The following is a 15,059-nucleotide window of genomic DNA, read 5'->3' as shown; positions in this document are numbered from 1 at the left end:
GCTAAAGATTATACATTCCAATTTTTATATCAATGAAAAACATAACATAAAAATTAAGTTCATGTCTTAACACTAATGTTTAACATGATTGGCCTATCAATCAATGCTTGCTGTTTTTGAGGTTCCCTTCATTTCAATGTAAATTGCACTTATTGAAAAACGTACACGTGAATCTGAACTTCTCGACCTTGTAACTTACAGACACAAATAAACTTCAAAGCTCATACAAAAATTCCGTATTTGCTGAAAACAGAGACAATAAAATGAGTCGGAAATGACGACATTCATCCTTCCAAACATATATTAAATGAAAAGAGACATTAGAGCAAAGGCAAGCAGTTTTGCTGGACTCTCTCTCATCGACGGAAATAAAGTCTCTCTTTGCTATCAATCTTACTTTTGCAATGGTAAATGTTCATTGCATCGAAAAGATACTGCTTTGCACTCCCGTTATGACGAACACGGTGATAACAAATTCCGGTTACAACGAAGTAAAACTTCAGGACATAACTATCCGCTCTTTGTTTTTGTTTTTATTGTTAATATGTTCAGTTATAACGACATTTTGATATTACAATGAGAGAACACTGCCGGTCCTGAGGACTTCGTTATAACGGGAGTCCACTGTTTAGCGGATTTTGGTATAATGGGGAAATAGTTGACATACCACATGGCTCGAAGATACTCAGAATGATTATATAGAGAAATACTACCTTTTCTCCCTCGACGCATTTTGTCAACATCACGATCTTTCTGCAGTCATATTGCCATACCATTCGCCAGAAATCGTCCATCGAGGACGAGTTTGGGCCTGCAGAATGATCATTCTATTCCATTAACTTTTTTTTTCTATTTTTTTTTAAACATACCGTAAAATGGAAACAGGATCTGCACTACATTCCCCATACGAAATTCATCTTATCTCGGAAGCTGCTGGTTAAGAAGAAAAATGATTTACGTATCTATTTATTTGCTTATTTATTTATGTATTTATTTGTTTATTTATTTATTCCGTTTTCTTTTAGCAAGGTAGTCCTTTCAGCTCATTCGGAACTGCTTTGCCAAAGGGCCCTGCATCACATACAATGACATACAAAATACAATTTGAGTAAAAAAGACAAACTTACAAACACGGTAACAAAGAGGAAACATAAACACAAGACTTATATATCCAAGTCCATAGAACGTACACGAAAAATAATTCAATTTCTCCTAAACATTACCTTATCATACCCAATTTACACTTGCAAGGTTTCGACTGATAAGGAGGAAAAGCGATATATGATATATTGTGATTTATGTGATTTTAAGCAGTTTTGGTGGATATTTCTCCACTTATATAACTCGCACTTGCATCAATACAAATATCTCTAACAAAACGTCAGTGCAAATACACTGTACAAGATTATTATTGTGTACTTATTAAACTGATACTTCCTTACAACTAATATAAACTTTAGTTATAGCAAGACATACATACCCTGGGTAGCAATATACTCCTTCTTTCGCTTGAATCCCTGCAAAACAGTGGATTTGTAATTTGTTATGGTGTAAAACCAGTTTGTTGTTTTTTGATCAAAACATTGCTAGCCACTACACAAATTGAAAATTTAGGAATTTGCATGGGCTCATGTAGATCACTATGATTAATAAATGTAAACACTGCTCATTAACAATAATTTTTTTTTGTTTGATTGTGTCTTTGAAATTTAGCGCTCAGAATCAGTTAACATTAGTGAACTTTGGGAGAAGTTAAAACTTCTAAAGTGCAGCGTAAATGTTTTGTTACGATTAATAGAAAAAAAAAAACACACTAACAAACAAACTTGTCAGAATAATATTATTTGGGTTACCGGTACAGTCTTACTCGTACGTGTGAACATGAGATATATATCGCTTACGTCGATGAAACTGGCGTTGATGTAATCAGAATGAGGAACGTTATTCAGTACCTCCAGTTTAACCAGAGAATGGTCGTCTATACGCGCCATGTAAAACAGGAAATGAAATTAAAAAAAAAAAATGAATTCGGGCAGATAACGATTATGTAAGTGTTCTGCTGTACAATAAATTCGAATAGAATAAGTAGCATTCTGTTGCATAGGGTGTAAAACAAATAGCGACATAAGCACACTTTATAATACGGAATTGATGAACACTATTCGTACTATTTTTGTAAAGGAAACAATAATGTTTATTCGGCTCAGATACTGGAATGACCTTCCTCAAGATATCACTTCTTCCTTATCCCCCTATTCACCATCAAACGCAAATTGAAAGAGTTATTACTTAGTGGATACACTTTACCAAGTTATCTAATGGTAACGATATATTAAACATATAGCATTGTTTGTTTGTTTTTTTCAAACATGGCGATATCCGTACAGTCTGGTTTGAGCAATATTCATGTTGTCTATTCGTTCATTCTTTATATTGGTTTTTTGTACTCGTAGAGTATAACTTTAGCTGGTCAAGATAAACATATCCGTTCTCCGTATAATTCCAAGGCTATGAATTTGGGAACCTATACAGTTTTGCAAGAGTTACAGCTTTTATGCAGACCCCCATCATATTTCTGTTATTTTCTTGTGGCAGCTTCATATCATGATATGACCATATACGTTCGTGTTCAGTATGTTTTTTTTTTAATCTTCAATCAAAAAACATGGTTGCATATTATATAATTTGTATTCTTACTTGTTGTGTTACTGTTAATCATTTTGGAATTTCCTCGAGAAAGTTGAAATATGAAATAAGTTTGAACTGAACTGAACTGAGCATGAAAATTCTCTGAAAAGATATAATCGATTATATATTTCTTTACCACACAGGCGATAAACTTATGATAGAAATCAAGTGTATAATCGATTATAAATCTAAATAAAACAGGGCCCTGGCCTCAAAACTTTTGCACTGGATGTGCCTACTACAACACTATACGGGCCTGATAGATACTTGTCAGGATATGAACACTTACACGGAATGATGTTTTTGTAGCGATTTTTCTGTTTGTTTTCAATCTTTTTCGCCACGGTCCAGGGGTGAAGCTGACCAGACGGGAGACTCTGCCAAACAAAAACGAGTAAGAGTAATGCGTCTGAAGTTAAACGCTGACCAGCTCTGAGATTTGCTTCAAAATATTAAACTCAAATGTATAGAAGAGAGTGCAACGTTTGTGATATTAAACGTAAGAGTAAACTTGCAAATCGACCATTTCCTGGTTCTTCGTCATCAAGACAAATAAATTTAAGATTAAGGGATCTATGAAAATTGGAAATTGTGATGTTTTATGCACAATTGCTTTGCAGATTGACATCATCAGATAAGAGATTAATGAAAATCAGATTTCCATTGTCTCCTGTCGTACATTAATCGCAAAGTAATTAATTTCAAATATTTTATAACTTAACACAACGATGTAAGTAGTATACAGTGGATCGCTTCGAAGTCATTGTGAACCATGGCTAATTGTAGTCTCAACGTTGCTGTGTAGAAAGAATACATTGTCCTATTGATTAATCAAATTTTGCATTCTCGCAGGAATTCAATATTCGTCAACCTCTTACCTCATAGTCATCTTTAAAGCCCGTGGTAGAGTTTGCCTTTTTGTCGGCCACATAATTCGGGAGCGAGTAAACTGGTATCGCACCGTGTCTACTATCCGACGCTACATTCCAGTTAGCATAGATAGCATCATTACTAACTTGAGGCGAGCTGATCATTGCATCTGTTTCATCCTGATCTGAAGGTGAGAGATCTTTTTAATCAAAGCATATTTTGAGAGAAAGGAAATTTATTTGCATTACTGTTTATTATTCAATAACATTCAATATTCAAGTACGTTATTTGTACGCTTGCTGTTTTGTAATGGTAGTAGTAGTAGTAGTAGTAGTAGTAGTTGTTGTTGGTAGTGGTGCTGCTGCTGCTGCTGCTGTAGTAGTAGTAGTAGTAGTAGTAGTAGTAGGCCAAACAAGTGAAAAAAGCCCGTTTCATATTAAAGTAGCAATGTTTGACCTCTGATTCCAAATCCAAGATTCATATTACGTGAAACAATCATTGACTTACATTTTTTGAAAATCTGTCAGTCACTGCTGATATTTGGATGAATGAAATTTGAAGTCTGAGATATGTATTATCAAGTCATTATTTTTATCATTGAAATTATAGGCACAGGTGACAAACAAAACGCTTTTGCGACAAACGTTAAAGTCGCTTCAGTACGGGGGTCTAACGGATATTGCATGAATTAAAGAGTGCATGTCAGAACCCGAACTGTAAGTTTACACAGATATCAATAACTGCACCGTTATAACAACTCCCTCCTTGTTGTAAGTGAATACTTACTGATGGATGGAAACGAGTGTAGACGCAAACCATCACCTCCACTGAAAGATAAGGAGAAGAAGCTAACATTTGATACACAATATTCGGTGTGATGTTAGTATTTTACTCCATCTAAAGAAACTGAATTGAAAATTTTCACTTTAAAGTATTGAAACATTGTCGCCTTTACTGAAATGATCCATCAGCACACGTGATAAAAAACAAACAGTGTTTGTAAAATTGCTGTCGCGTAATTACGATTCAATTCAATTCAATTCAATTAAATCCAATTCAATTCAATTCAATTCAATTCCTTTCAATTTCGGTTTTATTATAAAAAACGCCAAATTCAAGTCCGATAATTAACCGTATACTGAATGTAGTTTAACCTACAGACTTTTGATTGCAATTATTGTCTGTGTTATGTTTGCCGTCTCTTTTCAAGTGTCAAATGGAATATCGTACCAAATGGGTCAATGATTAGAATCATCTTCGGCAGTAAACTGAGGATTTGCAATAACTCATCATTCCATGAACTCCTTGAATTGAAAGGTTTTCTTCTTTACAAGACTTACTTGTTTAGTCGACTTTCAAGAGGCACTTTTCTGCCTTTCTGCTTTCTAGAGGTACGAGATCCGACGTATCCATTCCTTCTCTTCCTGATAATCATTGAGAATTTATAAAGAGTGAAAAAAGGTGCGATTTGGTTTGTAGCGTTTGATATTTTCAAGATCATGATTATGATTAAAATGCAGCAAATTTTTGTTAAATATATCATGATAATAATGAGAAGTAAGACACCTGTACTGTTCGAGGTTTAGTTAGTTGAACCATCAAAGTTCAAACCAAGGAATTATTCCTACACATTGTTTTGACATACATTGTTTGTAATCATCGGGTAGTCTTTGGACAGCTTACAATTCAAAACTTCAGGTACTGTATGCTTCATGCTAACTCAAAACTACTCCTTTCCTTGATACCTTATAGTGTTCAGAAATGCAAATATAATTTCCAACGAAATTCCAATAATGTACAACAATCAAAATTTACGTGAAGCACTGTAAAGTTTGGGATGTGCAAGGCGGAAACAAAGGGACCAAATTCATTCAATGCTTCTTGATTAATGTCTCGTGAATCGTATTTCACTTGATAATGTTAATTATGGAATGCCATATCGCAAGAACATTTCGCGTCGGGCTTGGATTGAAACGGTTTTTATTAGTTATTTGATAATGACTTTACTTACCATATTATGAACACCACCAACAAGAAGAGTAGCACCAGCAGGAGCGCAAAAGTTACGCCAACGGATAAAGTGGCTGTATAGCTTTTTCTGCCACTCGGAACTACAAAGATATCATTTACGTTCGAATGAGACGTGTTAAGGAGAAAAGATATCTTCATATAGTTTCGAGTAAAGGTTATACGCACACTGCAAATTATATTTCGCTTCTCTCATTAAATAAAAAGTGTCAACATACAACACCCTCTGACATTAAACTTTTTCTTTTTCCTATTCGATTACGCAGTTAACTTTCTTAGATCTTAAATTCAGTCAGAAGTAAAGACGAAACACTTACACACACAAACAAAAGTTACCTCTCGGAGAATAATTATCATATGTAAAGGAATATCCCACTTACTGAAAATTTGTCTAATCACAAGCATTTTATTGTCATAGTACCCTCAAACTCACCAATAAATTCAGTAGGATTTCCAAACCTGATGGTCTCCTGCGAACGAAATCGAACGAAGGGACAAAATTCGTAGCTGGGTTAAATTGTGGTGAGTAATGATAAATGACAGCAATCATTTGCAATGGATGCTGCTCTGAATGGACGCAAAGTGCACATAAAAAAAAATACGCCAATTAATCCTTTAAAAGCCAATGAGAAAATGTACACAAATTTCACACACATAGTTTAGACATGAAATGAATGTGGCGCGTATGAGTTAAGGAAACAAGTATTGCTTAAACGTTAAGTTACGGTAATAAACCGTTATAACTAGCCAACTGCCTAAAGACAGGCAGTAAGCATGGTAGGTCTAAACGCTAACAATCTCCATTCAAAAAAGAAGAAGAAGAAAAACAACCACTGCAATAACTATTCTTATGCTACACAAATCTCGTAGTGGACGTTTTCTTTTCCCTTCTCTTTTGTCTTATTTCTGTCTGTTATATGTGTATAATATATGCGCTTTCATGATTTAATTAGCAGTCCGTCTCATGTCTAGTTAGAATCGGTTAGAATCGAGAATGGACTGGGCAACCGCAAAGCCTACCTTCACATCTGTCTTACTAATGACACCCATCCATATACAATGCGTCACATCTTCTTCCAAAGGAGCATTATGGTAGCCGCCATGAGTGGTATTATCACCAAGGGTGATATTCATTGGGAGTGCCGACTTTTTCCATCTACCAATGCTGTGGGATGCAGATATTATACCACTCAATCGGCTGCAGTTTGTAGCAGCGTCACTTCTCATTACCGCCAGAGTAATGTTTCTACAACATGACGACAGACAAAAAACAAAAACAAAAAACAATTCAATGTAACATCCACCTTTTCTTTTACAGGGGATAGGCAAACTACACGGTCAAAAGTAATCAAATTCATGCATTTCGATAGAATGAAGTTTTCCTACATCCTTATAAATAATCAGTTTATTTGACCGTAGATGGTACATATTGCACACCCAGCAACTGATATGTCGAATTCTGCAGTTGAAGAATAGGTTGAAATCACTTCCCGACTACGAAAGCTTGTACAAATCAATTAATTGAGATGAAAATTCTAATCATGATATTTACAAGCTATCCTATGCATGGCATGAATCTGATATAATCATAGGGTAATATAAAAGATGACAGATATGCAAAGTATGTGAACCTCATCAAATACTGGGTTCATTGTGAACTACATGAATTCCAAGTCTGACGCAACATCTCCTGACAATCAAAGTGGCAAAGCAAATCAAAATCTCAGCCAACGTTTCCCTCGTAACATGTATTATCATTCTGTAATAACGTTAATTTCTTAAGTTGAATGTTTATGTGTGGTTTTCAATTGATTATGTTGTGCCCTCCATAGCAAAAGAAAATACTCACGTGACATAGGTGCCACTGATTTCCTCAAGTGTGGCAATCGCCCTCCTACTCTTTAGTGTAACCCTTGGAGGTTCCGGTTCCGGTAGGTCAGATTCTACGAATTGGTGATAGACCAATAAAATCATAAGTTCTCCAAAATAATAACAATAACAAACATGGTGAAAATGATGATGTGAATGCAACAGAATGTTACGATCAATAATCTTACGTCATATAGCAACATGCCTAGATAAGAAATATCAGCTCTTGTCAGAGCAATTTACTGTTCAGGAGGTAACAAATAACATATTATTTGACACTATAGCATTGTATGAATGTAAAGGCCGATGAAGCGTGCGACATTCGAAAAGTATCTGTCAGTGTCTATTATTATTTTTTTTTTTTTGGTGGATTTTATACGACTTCACTCGACAAAGGCTCCTTATCAAATCACTTTGTAAATGAACATAACTGGTGATTTGTCTCTATACCTAAGCATAAAAGATCATCATTACAAGATACAAGATTCTTTTTTTTCCTCGACTATGGAATATGGGAACATGTATTTAAAGAACTCTTAAATGAGCTGATGTGTTCTCTACCCCGCCGAAATCAACAGAACCTGTATTATATCACAAGTTTATCATTCCTCCAGAATCACCTTTTTGAGGCTCGGTAAAAAGTTCTTTGCATTCACTTTTGTCGCCCCATCCCCTGCTGGTGGCTGCTGCGACACATACACGGTACTTTGTAGCGGGGTTCAGGCTACCCATGTTATAGCGGCAGGGCCAGGCAGGATTCATGGTATCATTCGAGAAGGTATGGTGGCTTGCATTGAACTCGTCATTATACGGTGTGGCTATAATTTTGTAATGAATCTGACAAATACAAAGAGGTATCAGAAGGACACTGTTTATCAGTTTGTACCCTTGACAGGAATTATTCATAATTCAAATGAACCAAACTTCAAAGAAGACGTTTAACATGTTTAAGGTATACTCTCAGATCGTACATGTTAGACGACAATCGTCAATTATATAATCCTGTATGGAATACTCTTTTGCTCTCGTTTTTTTTTTCAAAAATATGTATGCACGTGGGAAATCATACGTGCCTTGGATTACTAAAGTAGAACGGATTAACAAATGTTTGCCTGAGTGAAAAATGACTGGAGGATATCTTAACTTTGCGTTTGTTTTTGTTTGTTTGTTTGTTTTCTTCCATACATTTTGATGACAATGAAACGACACATATTGACAGAGGTGCATATGCCTGTGTAGATGGCAATGCGGTGTGACGTATAGACCTATACCGATTCATTCACAGATAACATACGAAAAGTGCAATTTTCATGTGCAGATATATGTTGATATAACATGAAATCAGTATGATAACATATCCAACCGCCACCTCTTGAACAAAGAAATACGGCATGAAGATATATATATATATATATATATATGTGTGTGTGTGTGTGTGTGTGTGTGTGTGTGTGTGATGGTGTGGGCACGGTGTGTGTGTGTGTGTGTGCGCGTGCGTGTGTGTGTGTTGTGTCAGGAAACAAATTCTGTTATCCATAATATTTATTATGTATAAAAGAAAACCTCTACGAACTCACTGCATATCGAGTAATTGTGCCTCTCGGGTAGATTGGAGTCTCCCATTCGATTTCTATGGACGAATCTGTCGGATTCATTAACGTTACATTTTCTGGAGAACTTGGATCTGTTTCATTAAAAAAAGAAATACATATATTCACACAGACCTTTTTCAATCACTGAAACACATAATTTTGAATTGTAGATCACTTAACAACACATAAAACATCCTAATAAAATCCTGTTGCAAAGCATACCAATGGGAAGGAGCAATTTCAGCTGTTTAGCTATATTTCTATTGGGTAACTCACATAAAACTTTAAAGTAATATTAGTATAGATGCTTGTGGACAAAATAAATCGCGACACAACGATACCATTATGGAAGCTATTATATTGAACGGAAATTGTCACTCGTCATAAGCTATATATTTTGATCGCGACGTTATATGAAGCATATTGTGTATATTTCCTATGCAAGTGAGCAAAATTGACCTTTTTAAATTGTTATGTAATTCTCAGGAATTTCTCCAGGTACAATGTGCTTCCCTATTAAACAGATGTTATGCATACTTTTTAAACAATATACCTTTTTAATATGAAAATGTTGGTCGAAGCCATGTGCTTTTTAATTCCAATGTGGGTTGATCACATTAATGTGCTTATGGCCATTTAGTATCAAGCCAAATGTTTTGAAAGAGGGAGAGCTACAACTTTCCTTGAAGCTGGGGTTCCGGTTAAGGAGGTGGCCAGGAGACTAGGGGATTCGCCCAATGCAAAAATGAAACTTAGAGCAAAGTTTTAAGAAACTGGACAGGTCAAAGATCTGCAAGTGGCCGACCAAGGGTGACATCTCTCAGGCAAGACATGTCCATAATCAAATCACTAAAGTGCAACTTTTTTTCCATGCATTTTGACATAAAATGCTTTTTTTTCACACCAATATCTGGTGGCAATGATATGCCATTCATGTTATGAGTAATGAAATTCCCTATCCATTCCCGTTTGAATTATAAAAATCGGTAAATTACTTTTTGAGATATATCCAAAAATACTGGGGGGGGGGAACTCACTTTTTTGGTTGAGCGTATATTGTTATTATAGGATATCACTTAAATATTGTACAGTCATGTTTTGCCACCTATACGGTTCACGTGGATCTGATTTCCTGTCATTTTTTATCCTATCGATTCTTTCATTCCGACACGTTCACTAAAGGAGACTTTATCCTTACAAAAAAAAAATGGTTTGGGATATCGTTCCTGACGTTAACATTACACAAAGCCCTTGTTAAGTTTCTTCTCTGACATGTATTGCTTACATCCCACTTTTGTTAGTACTACGACAGGAGGATGAGGACTTCTCTCTCCAACGCCCACTTTTGATTCGGCAGAAACCTGCGGGAAAAGAAATAAAAAGGCAATTATTTCCGGAGGGAGCTGCGACCTCGTTGCTCATGGATTCATAAACCAGATAACAGGATTTCCAGAAAGCAAAACATATCTTTACGATTATAATTGACATAAAAAAACAATGAAAGCACCCCAACAATGGAGTCCAAATTAAGAGGAAATTATGACTGTTGTCGAATCTTGTTTAGGGCCCTGTCAGACGTTTCCAGGCAAGCTACGCGGGCTTGTTCCTTGTAGGGATATTCCAGCATGCAGGATAATTTCTGCGGGCGGAAAAGGATTTGGGCGAGTTTCGCCTGCGTTCTAACCGCTATGTTCTGCTAACGTTCTTGTTACGGGCGACATACGGGCAGTGCGAAGTACCTGCGTTTTAACTGCGTGTTACCTGCGTAGGAGTTGCCTGCAAGGTGCTGCCGCTTCTGACCTCCTACAGGCGTTCTGCATGGAACTCTGCAATACCCCTGACTCATACGGAATGGGTTTTCAGTATGCGCGGGGAACAATATTTTTGCTACCCGAAAGTCTCAGCAGATATGGCCTGCACATGACAGTATACCTATCTCGCCCGTAGTTGTCTGAAACATGAATGGGTAGATAAGCTAGAATTCACAACTTTCAGGCCAACTTCTTTCACCAGTTTACAGCAGGTATCCTATGACACTGTAGCGCGTTTATATGCAATGAATACAGTAAGTTTGCAGTAGCTGGTTAGGTCCTATAGCATTCTTGTTAACAAGGCTGAACTCTATAGAACATGCTATTTTTCCCATAATCGACCATGCATTCCCGGTGTATAGCATCTCTTTCGCTGCTTGTAATGAAAGGTACAATTGACAGTGAGACAAAGACAAGAGTAGTGGCTGAACACGATGCTGTGGTACGACATGTAGGCATGCTTGCGATTATTTCAGACTATGTGTGATATGTATATGCCTGGGGAGTGCAATAAATGGCTCTCAGATCTCTACGAATTAGAGCAATAGGAACTACACTAATTTGGTACCATGCTGGTATTTTGATATAGTTTAAACTGCATTATGAAATCACCATGCATGCCTACCTGGATTGAGTAGTTTGTGTTTGCTGTGAGGTTGAAGATCTCATACTTGTGCTTGCTTTCCCTACAAGTTTCCGCGCAATCGTAGGTGATGTTTCTGACAGTACTGTTGTCCTCCGTCTCCCAGAGTATGACGTAATAAGCGATGATCTTTCCCATCGGTGGCTCTGGCTTCCTCCATTTGATTTTAAGTCTCTTAAGGTCCACAACAGACCCGGTAACATTCAAAGGGGGACCAGGAACTGTTTGTTCAAGAGGAGTGATGTCATAATAGCATTGATCCATGAAGTTACATATTATATTAATAACGTGGACTTGCTTGTTTTATGTATTACAGTCACTTGGTGGAAGCAGAGCATTTCTTTATAGGATGTATTAAACTGCCTCAAATTAAGGCAGGACAAAATAACTCAACTTCCTTGTATAGCTATTGATGGATCTCGTGGATAAAGTGGAAAGTGCTCTAGCGTCTTGGTTGACCGCCTTGAGATCAATTCAATTATACTTGTTAAGTTACGCTTACAGACATATATGCGGTAAATTGATAGTCCATTATTTTGATATTGTAGGATATGCTTACTTTACAAACATTGACAAATTATACTTTCTGTACTGACTATTGCTATTTACTTTGAACGAACAACGAGAAGCGATATCATTGACCAATTTTCTTGACGTTAGATGCGCTAGAGGGACGACAAAGTAAAATTATTGACAATATCCCTCTCAGCTCTGATGTCACTAGGAAGCTTTAGATTTTCGCGACGGTGACGTTCAGAGGAAAAAAAAAAACATGTTCTTCGCATGCTCAAAAACGTGCGTCAAGACGATCTATCTAAAGCTTGCGTCGTCTGAGTTTTGCTATTTTTACGCCCGCTCAATTCACGACGTAGAGAGCTACTTCATGCACCGATCAGGGGGCCGTCATTTTATTTTTCATAGGTTACATCTCCGCGTAATCTAAAGCTACTTTTCACCACGAGGCAAGGAGAGACGAGAACGTCCAACGCAATCGTCGTCTCAAACGTCCGCGCCGCTAATCTAAAGCTCCCTATTATGGCTACAAGGCAACGCTCGACTACTCATAATTCGAGGACTCTGAAAAGGTTTTTTTGTTACACTGATTAGGTTTCCCGAGAGTAGAAAAGAATACATTATCCCCACGGTCCGAATTATTACTCTCATCGTTTAACATTGATTTCTCACTTCATTGTGGAGGAAATTTCAAAGTGTATTTTTTTCAATCGTATCAGACATATCATCATCGAAAGAACTGCACATACAGTGTAATAAACTGCAGTTCATCGTATCTTTGATAGCCTGATTTTGTTCTGCCTTGTATATACAGTATATTAGTACAAACCCCGACTAAAGAAAACGAACCGAACATACGTACTGTCTTCTGCCGTCTGCTCTCTAATCACGCTTGACCATTTTCCCCCTTTCTTGTGGTTCTTAGCTTTTACATAAAACCTATAGGTTGAATAAGGTATTAGATTTGGAGCGACTGCCGACGTCACGGTACTGTTCACAGTCTTTAGATAGATCTCTAGACCTGCATGTAGGCAAAAAGGTAAGAAAAAAGATAGATATCGAGTAAAAATGTCTAGTCACAATCACAGATATTTGCTTGCTTTGATAAACATGATGATAGATGCATGTCACTTACGAAGTATGAAAACGCTTATAGGTAAGTTTAAGAACATGGCAAAGAAGATGAAATATCATGCCTTGAGGCTACTGCACACTGTAAGCGTACATGAGCAAACGTATATTTAACGTATACCATTTTGGGGGTGAAATGTGCAAAGCTCGATTAAGCTCGAATTCTTGGAAAAAATCTGGTCTCAAGACGTTCACCTAACAAATGATGAGCGTATGCTAACCATTAGCGTACACAGTAACGAAAGAAAGCGCATGCATAATTATATCATCGCGTCTAGCCAACAGATCCTGAGCTTACGGAAGGAATGACCATCAAATTCAATTTCAATTTCAATTCAATTTCAATTCATTTATTTTTCATTCTTCTTTTTCCAACATAACATAATGCATAATGAATTTGGAATTACATCATGAATATAAACATTCGACTTTGCAAAAGATAAATGATACAGATAAACAAAAGAATGCAGGACAGGCAGGACAAAATAACTCGACTTCCTTGTATGTCAGACGGATCCTGAGAGTACGAAACGAATGACCAGCGAATACCCAACGTATACATACCATAACACAGTCATTTTATTGTACGCATAATATATAGTGTGTATGCTTTGCTGTTTATCAAAACATCCAACAATTTCCTTGCCAAATTCGCTTTCTTCACCAGGGTCTCTTCAGTAGCGTTATTGAAAAGGGAATCGATTCTCAATACATAAGCTGTCTACAAAGTATTTAAGTGCTTGTAAGAATTTCAATGAGGGGACACTGAAATAAGTGATGGAGTTAATCACCAATATGGCTTATTGAACAATTGTTTTCACACATTCTTTCACCGCTCTGGGCACATTTGATTAACGTCCAATTCATATCTACGGGTAATTGTCATTCAAGCACCTAAAGAATCTCCTACCAGTAGGAGCTACTAGAATCAAATAAGTCCCAAATTGAAGTGACTGTGTGTTTGGTGCTGAGCTAATAACTCATTACCGCTGTGACTCTCTCGTTACTCTATTAGTAGATTAGCGTCAAGCATTTGAAATAAGTGGCTTGTAAGTTGGAATACGCTGTGTATTCGTTGACCATGAGTTTGTCGTCCGTCCGTTACATTAACGGTGCGTATAAGTTGTGCATTCGTTTTGGCAAAGTTCCACATGGACTGGACGTATCTGGACGATTGGCGATCGAATAAGCAACAAACATCCAGCAGACAAAAGATTCAAACAGCAAATGTTCCACAGATACATTCAGTGTTGATTGGTACGTTGTCATCCGTTAAAATTTTGAACATGTCCAAAATAAAAGATTGGCTCCAGCGTATCTCCCCGAATCTTGCGAACAGCTAACGAATACACGGTACATCCTACGTGTTACAAATGATCAGCAATGAATGCGAATGTATCTCCAAATTTTTGAAAATGTTGGGCATTCGTTGGCTGGGTAGACCTAAGAGTGAGGAGGCCTTCAGCGCAATATCGCTGCTGCCAACGGACTCTAGCGACCTGAATATTGAGAGTTTGTGGTCTATTCCTTAGGTCTATTTCACTGAGCCATACACTGGAAGTCTAGGGAAGCTTTGCATTTTCCCCGGTATTATCACCCCCCCCCCCCCCCCCAATATGAGGATTGACACCACAATGAACAATGATCATGTGAACTTGACTGTCCACTCCACGCATGTGCACTAGCGATATTGCATTGACATTAACGTCATCGCCAAATGAAAACCATTCATTGAATATGTCATTGGTGATTTAAAGGCATTAAAATACAATTTGTTAAAAGCCAAACAAAACTGGTTGGTATGCAGCTGGTTAGACATGTCAAGTGAACTTATGTTGAACAGGCTTCCACCTATCTAGTTTATATTTTACGTTGACCCATGGTATGGTAAATTTTGAGCAATGAAAGAAGTTA

At 37.0% G+C, this 15,059-nt stretch overlaps 1 protein-coding gene across 1 annotated transcript in view; it reads right to left on the bottom strand.

The window, feature by feature from the left end:
• LOC139745653 (receptor-type tyrosine-protein phosphatase T-like) overlaps nt 1-5,693 on the bottom strand; it is a 17,302-nt gene extending 11,609 nt beyond the window's left edge. The window contains exons 1-8 of the mRNA XM_071656051.1: nt 5,570-5,693; nt 4,899-4,982; nt 4,345-4,385; nt 3,567-3,757; nt 2,978-3,065; nt 1,902-1,978; nt 1,481-1,517; nt 774-811 (exon numbers count right to left, since the gene is read on the bottom strand). Coding sequence (XP_071512152.1) covers nt 774-811; nt 1,481-1,517; nt 1,902-1,978; nt 2,978-3,065; nt 3,567-3,722 — 396 coding nt within the window. The 5' untranslated portion in view covers nt 3,723-3,757; nt 4,345-4,385; nt 4,899-4,982; nt 5,570-5,693. The remainder of the gene's footprint in view (nt 1-773; nt 812-1,480; nt 1,518-1,901; nt 1,979-2,977; nt 3,066-3,566; nt 3,758-4,344; nt 4,386-4,898; nt 4,983-5,569) is intronic.
• Nucleotides 5,694-15,059: the final 9,366 nt, after the last annotated feature.

Source organism: Diadema antillarum, unplaced genomic scaffold, assembly GCF_040938485.1.
Source record: "Diadema antillarum isolate AM-2024a unplaced genomic scaffold, OU_Dant_1.0 seq00001282_RagTag, whole genome shotgun sequence".
NCBI classification, from domain to species: domain Eukaryota; kingdom Metazoa; phylum Echinodermata; class Echinoidea; order Diadematoida; family Diadematidae; genus Diadema; species Diadema antillarum.
Note: the sequence above shows the minus strand (reverse complement) of the source record. Positions and strands in the feature narration are given on the sequence as shown.